General features: G+C 40.7%; 1 protein-coding gene across 1 annotated transcript in view; it reads left to right on the top strand.

Moving 5' to 3' along the window:
• Nucleotides 1-393: 393 nt before the first annotated feature.
• Nucleotides 394-9346, top strand: part of RGS17 (regulator of G protein signaling 17) — a gene marked incomplete at its 3' end in the record, with an annotated part of 83244 nt that continues 74291 nt past the window's right edge. Inside the window, exon 1 of the mRNA XM_080941660.1 lies at nt 394-443. Within this exon, the coding sequence (XP_080797786.1) occupies nt 409-443 (35 nt within the window). The 5' untranslated portion in view covers nt 394-408. The remainder of the gene's footprint in view (nt 444-9346) is intronic.

Below are 9346 nucleotides of genomic sequence, written 5' to 3'. Positions count from 1 at the left end.
GACCTCGCTATTAATCTGCCCTGCCTCAGTTTCCCTCAGTGCAAAGATCCTGGGCTAGCTTTAAGTACAGATGGAATACACTGTAGAGAAGATAATTTTTACTGCCAATTCATAATATGCATAGGGATAGCATCATCCGAATAATTAATGTGTATTGAACAGTGTCATTTTTGCTCGTTACAAAGCTCCTGTTACTTTGTTACCACGTCTATATTTCAGTGTGTTCTAGTGACTGCATTGTAACTCATTGTATACATGACTTAATTTATTAGCCATTGTTTCATTTGTGAACTTTTATGTTCTTTCTAATGTTTTCCTATTTGAACAAATGCATGCCTTTGTTCTTATTTTTATGTATGCCTTTTTCCCTTAGGTTTACTATACACACTACATAATTCTCATCAAGATATGGGGTTCTTCTCCAAAAAATTATTGCTAAGATGGTAGGTGAATTTAATATTTTTTTTAATTTTACTCATTTTACTAAGGAAGATAATTACTTTATGACATGCTTGTAACCATCTTTTGCAACTGTGACTTGTTTCTATCATTAACCCCCAGGTGTATGTAATTTTATTCAAATGCATTTTTGCCCCTTGAGTGATAATATTGCTCTTTTTTTTACAAAAAAAAAAAAAAAAAAAAAAAAAGGAAACCCAAACAAGGAAAGGAAAAGCTCAGTGGCAAAGACTATGAGTGACAAAGATTAGAGAAATTATCATGGTTAAATCTGAAGGAGCCTAGCCTGGTCATCTGGAAAGCCTGGCCCTCAGAGCTCAAGTCCTGGTGTCTGGCCTTGCTTTCAGCCTACGTGGTTGTCTTTAGAAGCCCCGTTCACTAAGCGGTTGTCTAGCGTCCACTTCATTCTGAATGGTTCGAAAGAGTTCCCTGGCTTTAGCAGCTTGGTCTACCAATCGATGATGTCATTGAGAGAACATTCCAGTTTTACTGGAATTAAAAAGAAGATAGAGACAATAGTGATCCTCGGAGGAGACTAAGTCAAATTTTCATCAAAATACAATCAAGTCAGCTTAGTGTTGCATCCTAGTCCCAAATTTTGGCTACATATAAAATTTCAATATCTCAAGAGGCAAATGTCTGACCTATTATCTAAATGATTTTTTTTTCTTATATCCAGAGAGTGTCTATTAGGTGTGGGGTTTTTTGGATTTTTTTTTTTAATGTAAGCTAACACCTTGACCAAAAGCAATCTAAGTAAGAGTGTTCCTTTGGCTTGTAGTTCCAGAAGGGTAGATGTGCAACTTCAGGAGCAAAGCCACTAAAACATTGTTGCAACTGCATGGTGGAATGAGTGAGTAGATTCCAGAGGTGAAGTGAATTACAAAGTGTCAAGGTTCTCTCCAGGGAAATACGTCTTCCTACAAAGCCCTCCTAGAGGTCTGACAGACTCCCAGCTAGAGACCAAGTGTTCATCTAGAGACCAAGTGCTCCAATACACAATCAGTAGGGAATAGGTCTCATTCAAACCACCATAGTGTGTCTCAGGAATCAATGGTAGGCTTGTTTTTATTTTTTTTAATCTATGAATGTTCATATATTTTTTAAAGTTTCATTTGAGTACACTGTAGGTGTCTTCATGCACAGCAGAAGAGGGTGTCAGATCTCAGTACAGATGGTTGTGAGCCACCATGTGGTTGCTGGGAATTGAACTCAAGATCTCTGAAAGAACAGTCAGTGTTCTTACTGCTGAGCCATCTCTCCAGCCCGAATGCTTGTATTAATATGTATGTGAGAGAGGGGAGATATTTAGAGAACATACCACAATATGTGTATAGAGGTCAAAGGTTAACTTTGAAGTCAATTTCGACATCCATCCTAACATGGTCTCCAAACTTGAACAGCTGAGGCACCTCACCTGAACAAAGTCATGGCCATCTGAGCTGGAAGTGTTGCCTTTTAAAGTTTTATGACTTTTCATGATTTTAGTTCTCAAAGTTTATTGCAGACCTTGGACAATCTATGGCGTTCTCTAGATACTAAATAAACTACCAAATGTAGAATTTTATAATTATAACGTATTTCTGCTTACCCAATGTTGTCAAACCACAGCAATTCAGGAGTGAGCCTGGACTTTCTAATGATGGGTGGGAAGTCTTCATTCGCAAAGTAATAGGATATAAGATTCTGTTTCCAATAGAACTAGATCTGTATTGTTACTTATGTAGATGTGCAGAGTTTTCATAAAAATTATACAAGTATCTAAAGTTGTAAGAAAAAAAAAGAATTTAAACCAAAAAAAGACACAAGTAACTTGAAATAGAAATTCTACCAAAAGTATTGACATCCAAAATTTCCTTGACTTTCTCTAAAATTTGCATGTGACATTTTCTTTTAAATCCCTTTATCAATAAATATAATTTTATTATAGACAATGAGTGTGGTTAACAAAGCAAATATTTACTTCCTTCTATTAGACCAAAGCTTTTTTTTTAATAGTGCTTTTGATTGGCCATTGAAATACACAGGTTGTAAGTCAAGAGCTGTGGCATCATCATAAAACAGCACCACCCAGGGGGACATTATGGCATCAGTGAAGGGGCAGGGTACGTGTTTATTCTTTGTCTGCACTTGGCTCTGGTCTTCTTAGCCACTGAATCTTCGCCTGAACCACACTTTATCAGATCATTCTGTCTTGACAAAAGAATGGGCTAGTTTTTTGATATATGATAAAAAGTCTTGCTAGGCATGATGGTGCACATGCCTTTAATCCCAGCATCGAGAAACAAAAAGAAAGGAACCTCTGTGAGGTTAAGGCCAGCCTGGTCTACATAGTGAGTACTAGGCCACCAGAGGTACATGGTGAGACCCTCCCTATTTAATTATTGAATCACATTTAGTCCAATATATATCTACTTCTTACCTCCATTTCCCCCAACTCGCCTTTTTTCCTTTTTTTAATTGAAAATACTTTTGTACAATATATCCCCATCTCCCTATCGCTTTAGAGAGAACCAACATGCAAAGAAATAAGAAATAGAATTTTTTAAAAGGGCATGAAACACACACACATGTCATGAAAACAAGAAACCAGACACTATAATATATATGTAAAAAACCAGTAAGATTGATATATGTGTGTGTATATATATATATGTGCATGTATGTATGTATACATATACACACATGTACATATATATGTACACACATATGTATATGTACATACATATATATGTGTATGTATACATACACATATGTACATATATATGTACACACATGTATATATACATACATATATGTATGTGTGTGTGTGTGTATGTATACATCATTGAGCCCATTCTATGTTTCTGTGTTGGCCATCTACTGCAGGCCATAGCAACCAGCTTATATTTTAATTAGGTTAGCCAAAACTAATGTCTGGCCTTTCACATTTCATTTAAATAACAGGTGTAGCCAGCACATGGGAAACTGTCCCCGACAGGGATCTGAAAAGCAGAGAACGTAACTTGTGTGCAGACCCCAGGATTTCGTTGCAGATAACTGGGAGTTTGACCTTAAGCTCTTTGAGCCCTCTTGTCACCACCATCAACAACACTGGAAGTAGCCATTTTCAAAAATGCTGAGAGGGCAAACTAGAGGATGTCAAATCCCTGATAGATTGTCAGTCAGTCTGCAAACATTACATATTGCACGACAGTTAAATAAGTAAAATACACAGGACACTGCAGACATGTTACACGTATATAAAAAAAAAATCTTACTATCTTAGAAGTTCTTACCTTAACCAGCAGATCCCTATCCATTCTGAAGCTTGTCTCCTTGTCAATGTCTCATTTTTAATTTCTCTGACTAGTTCCCCTAACCATAGTGAGATTTCAATGAGTGCTCTGTTAGGCTCCATGGTATGAGTTTTAGATGCAAAGATGAACTAAATATGACCCCCTTTGCCTAGGAAATTCACAGATTTCTTTAAATCTGGGACTCATATTTTAAGTTTCCAAGTGATCCCTCAAAATCACGTGGGAATAATAGGGGATGGATTTCCTTGGGCTTTGGGGGAGGGGTGACTTAAATTAGTTGCTGTCAAAATTTAGAAGCCACTACCTATAAAGGGCAAGGGGGCTGCTAAAAACAGACTCAAAGATAAGAGGAAAGGCAGGAAGTGGCTTTCCTGGTGCCTGGCCAGTCACTGAGCGATAACCACCACTAGGACTGAGCAGTGAAAGGTATCAGGCGTAAGCCTCTAGTGAGCTTACAAACAGGGACAATCAGTTCCTGCTGAGTCTTGTCCTATGCTCCTCTTCTACTTAAAAGTGACTGTCCATGGGTGATGTCCTCAAGGGCTAGTACCCTAGTATACCAGGAGCCTGTGGCCCATGTACTATGCAGGGTCTGTGTCTTCTATGCAGTGGGATGGTCTTCATTCTCTTGATGCTACTCCAGTTCCATCTTTAATAATCAACTGCCTTTAAAAATAAAAATGGAGCCGAGGCCCGAAAATCAGGATGCTTCCCTTTGAAATTAGTCAGCTTGTGTGTGTGTGTGTGTGTGTGTGTGTGTGTGTGTGTGTGTGTGTGTGTGTGTCAGTGTCTCACTTAGCGCAGGCTGACCTTGAACATACTAAGTAACAGGATAACCTTGACCTATTGATGATCCCTCCCCCATGTGCCTGCAGGGTAGAATTACAGGTATTTGCCATGATACTCAGCCAGAGAAAGGAACACTCTGATTTGAAGTTTGGACCTATTTCTTTCTGAAATCACTGCTCGGCGTGACTGTACCTCTCCATTTTACCTGTAACGTCTGAGTTGTGTCTAGCCAAGATTGGTAGGGCAAATGCAAAGGAAAAACCTGGTAGTCCTCATAAAGGCCCTAAGGCACGAATCAGTACATAGTAACTTGTATCGCTTATAAACTGGCACAGTTTATTGCAGGGACCCTCTGTGAATCGGTGCTTAAGACCGGAAGTTACGGGGCTGAAGACGATTGAGAGATGTAACATTCGCGCTTTCCTACCCACTGTTTCGTGAAGTTTGCCATTTGCCTCCTCTGACCCTTGACAGTATTGTTGGTCACAGTACCAAGCAGAGTACATCTGTGTGTGGGAAGGGTGTGCTTGTGGATGTGTTGTGTGCATTGTATATGACATGGAGGTGTGTGTGTGTTGTATGGATTCTGTGTGTGAGTTGTTCGTGTGTACGAGTGCATTGGGCGAGTGGTGTGTGTTGTTATGTCTTGAGTGTGAGTTGCTTATATGTGTGAGGTGTGTATGCGTGTATACATATGTCAACAGTATGTTCACCATTGGCGTGTGCATGTGAAAGCCAGAGGATTTCCTCCTCAATCAATGTCCTTACCATGTTCTCCAGTACCTTTTCCCCAAGCTGGACCTCATAGTTCTAAGGAGACTGGGTGGCCAGGGAACCCCAGGACCTGCTTGTTTCTGCCTTCCCAGCACTGGGGTTATGGGGATGCATTGCTAACCCCAGATTTGTCCCTTTTATATGGTACTGGGGATCAGAACTCAGATCCTCAAATGTGTACAGCAAGCATTGTACCCAGCGAACCATCTCCTCTGCCTCTTACCTCTTATGTAGAGGATCTCTAAATATAGAAACTGCAGAAGAAGGAACATAAATCCTTGTTAAATTTTTCTAACCTATCAGGAAAATATTGACGTTTACTGTTATTGTATATCGTTTGAGTATTTATTTATGGTTGCTATTGTGTATGTGAAAGTGGGGGGACCACTTTCTGGAGTGAAGTCTCCCCTTTGTCATGGACTTCAGAGCTTGAACCCAGATTATCAGGTTTATGAGGTACGTACTTATTTGGTCACCCACTCTGCCATCTTACAGACCCTAATTTGTGTTATTTGGGGGACTGTAAGATAAGGTTTTATCAGAATTTAAATGTATCAATGCTTCAGCCTATCTAAATGCAAATGTTTCCAGTCTATCGGGGCAAAAGAAAAGAACAAAAACTAAAATTGAACACAAAACGCCATTTTGTTATCCAGTGTCCGACTATAAACTGCCCATTTGTCCCATCTGTGTGAAGTTATAAGTAACTAGTGTTGGCGATTTTATTCCCTCTATGGCACTCAAGTGGCCCCAATTTTTACTGATAAAGAAGTTGTTTAGACGAAATTATCCTCAGTAAAGCCAGTGTCCAATGGTTTGCCTATATTCATAAAAAAAATGAGTGACTTAATTGAAAAGTATACTTACATAAGTATGTAATACAGAAAGCCATGAGATGGGAAATCCTTTATAGATTGGAATTAACTCCGAAGTGTAATACCTGGAGTAGATGATTCATGTGTCAGTACGTGAATGTACGTGTATCTTTATTCATGGATGAAAAGACAACCACTGTGACGCTTGTGTGATCATAGCTCAGAGTTTGGGGAACAAAAAGGTGTGTCCCTGGGAAATATATAGATGGTGCGGAGGAGGTAACAAAGACTCAAGTAGAAAGAAGCAAGGCTACACTCAGAAAACAGGACTCTGGGCTAAAGCTCACTGTATTTTAAAACACTGTTCCCTACGTTATTATATAACTGATACGTTATGTAACCGCTGCCGGTTTTGAGAAATCATGCAACTCAGTCTTAAGAAGGTAATTTTCCTCCATTAATTCAGTAATTTTCGTTGACTAAACATCTGAGTGAGGCAAAATAAAGATTGTCATGAGGTAGAATCCCATTAAATAAATGTCAGTTCCAGGAAGGGGAAAAACAAAATCATGAAGCACTTCTTGCCCTGAACAGTTACTGGATGGTTACTTGCCCATCAGGTTACTGGAAACAGTTGACGGGATTTTTATAAGTGATATCCAAAGTTCTGTCACATTTATTAAAATACCTTTGCCAAGTGTGTTTTTTTTTTTTCTCACATGCAACTGTTTGTGTATCTGACATGTGTAAGATCAGTCCTGGTTTTATGATGCAGACTTGCCCGTCTGTATATTTAGATAATAGCGATAAATTAATGTGCAAGCTAAGCTCTTTCTTTATTGAATAACAGGACCAGTCAGTGAATTAGTGTCCGGAGTCTTTATTGAAACTCTAGGACTGTGACAAGTGTGCATGGAGAAGCCTCTGCACTCATTACCCCTAGGATTATTTTAAAAAGAATGTGTAGTTACGGCGTGATAGGATTTCAGAAAGGGGTCACTCAAGGAAGCTGCTGATTGTAGCTAGAGTCAACTTTGGTACTTGGTGTACTAGCCTCTGACCACTTAGCCCCAAAAGAATTCCAGTTTGCTTAGATTTCAGGGGGGAAAAGAGAGGTCATATGCCTGAGAGTTGAACTCTCAGGATACAATCTTAAAAGCAGACGCCATGGAAAGAGAGAGAAGTCTAGCCTGAGTTTCCCAGGGTTTGCAACCCACCTTCCTTCACTTGTCTCTTTACCAGTTTCACCTCTGCTGTGTCCTTCCTCCTCATTCTTAATTAATGTGCTGTGTAATTGGATCCCTGGTCTACATCTGGGAATATGAAAATTAAATAATACATAGATGAGTCTCGAGGAGCCCGAGGAGTTGAAAAGACACATATGTGTCTTTTATTGTTGTAAAATAGCCTAAGAGAGAAATGAGATTCCATGTAAATTCAAGAACTGAGATCGTGTGAGAGAATTAAACCAGAATCTAAGGGTGGAGGGATTTCCATGGAGAGTCTGACTTTTTTTTTTAAGAGTCTCAATATCAAAATTACTCCAAATGTAACAATATCACGCTCTAAGAGTCCTATGCAATAATTCTGATAATGGGGCTGACAGCACAACACACCATATAAGCTTAAAATACTGTTTGCTTAGAGCATGTTCAAGGCAGGTGAGATTTCAGTCCTGAGCAAAAGCTCGTCTTTGCTATTCAGGTTTCAGATGAGACTTTTCAAAGAGAGAGGAGGGCGGGAAAGGGGGGAGGAAGGGAGAGACTAGAAAAACTTAGAAATATTTTGTGAATCAATATTCAAAAGCCTACGACACACAGGGAATTTCAGGATGGTGGAGGAAGTGGCCCTACACTGCCTGTGGCCCTTCCTGGGTAGGAAGTTTTGTTTCCTTGGTAAACAAGTCCTGTTTGTTGAAGGTGGGATCTTGGGTTGCAGGGAGGATTTGGGACGCACGCCAGCAGGCAGGTCTGTGTGCTGGGCAGGAGAAGGGCCATAACTTCCTGCAGGTGGGAGTCAGCAAGGCCTGATCCCCAGAGAGCAGGCACAGTGAGAAGACATTTGGAGCCATGGAGTTCTCCTCAACAGAGGCACAGAGGATGTAACGGGAGCCTTAAAGCTAATGTGGAGGATCTAAGCTATCTGGGGAAAAAAAGATATCATCTGTTCTTGCAAGGACAAAGGGATGAAGCACGAAGAATAATGTCTATCAGAATTCTTCCAGGTGATTAGCACACTGTAACCTCAGGAGTACTGAGCATGACCTTGACACCAGGTCGGAAGGAAATAATTTGTATGGGATGGGATTGGAGGAACTTGTGCTTTCTGAGACTGGCATAGAGTGGTTCCCCTGGCAGATGGATGTGTTTCGCCGCCTGGAGGAAAGCCATGGGAAATCATTAGACTCTATCAAAATCACCTCGATGTATAACGGAAGCAATAAAATTTCAGGATAGATTGGATCAGAGGTAATATATGCAGTGGCCTAGAATACAGTTGCCACTGGGCTGTCTTCATTTTTAATCATGACTCTTGGGATTAACAGTGAGGCCAGAGGGCACACAGCATTTAGAGATTTAGCTGTCCTACCGGGAGTACCTTTGCCATGAGCACAGCCTGCTAGTGAGGTGAGCTGCCTCGAAAGGGAATGTGGTGAGTGCATGAGCTGCCCATGCTTGAGATCTGGAGGCCCACACTTGCAGAGATGTAGTGGAGGAGATGTACGGAGTGGGAACGGAGTGAGAAAAAAATAAAAAGGAAAGTCAGCCGGATTGCCACTAGGGACAGTGGAAGAGAGGATTTATTGTAGGTACGTGGGAGAGCAGAGGCAGAGACGGACCTCTGGGACAGTCTAGAGAAGACATAACCAGACTGATTTGGGCCATGTAGAGAAGGGGAAGGGAGAGGTGAGAGAGGAGAACCCTGTGAGCAGTTGGAGTCCCAAGGGTACCAAAACCAGCATGTAACCAAAATGGTTAGATTATGTAAGGATGAGCAGCCCAGCCTCAAGGGGCAGTAGGAAGTGGGGCATGTCAACCAGGAGGACTCCATATCAGGCACCGAGGGACCCAAGGAGAACCTGGTGACTAGGTTCACTTTGATATGTTAAATAGGCCATTTGTCCTGGGTGTGAAACCTAACAGGAACCACACCAGTGACTTCTCTACTTCTGGGGTTCAAAGGACTCCCAGCAATGAAGAATTGGATCTT

The sequence above is a fragment of the Micromys minutus genome (assembly GCF_963924665.1).
Source record: "Micromys minutus genome assembly, chromosome: 30".
NCBI lineage: Eukaryota > Metazoa > Chordata > Mammalia > Rodentia > Muridae > Micromys > Micromys minutus.
The sequence above is the reverse complement of the archived record's forward strand: the minus strand, read 5'-3'. Positions and strand labels throughout refer to the sequence as shown.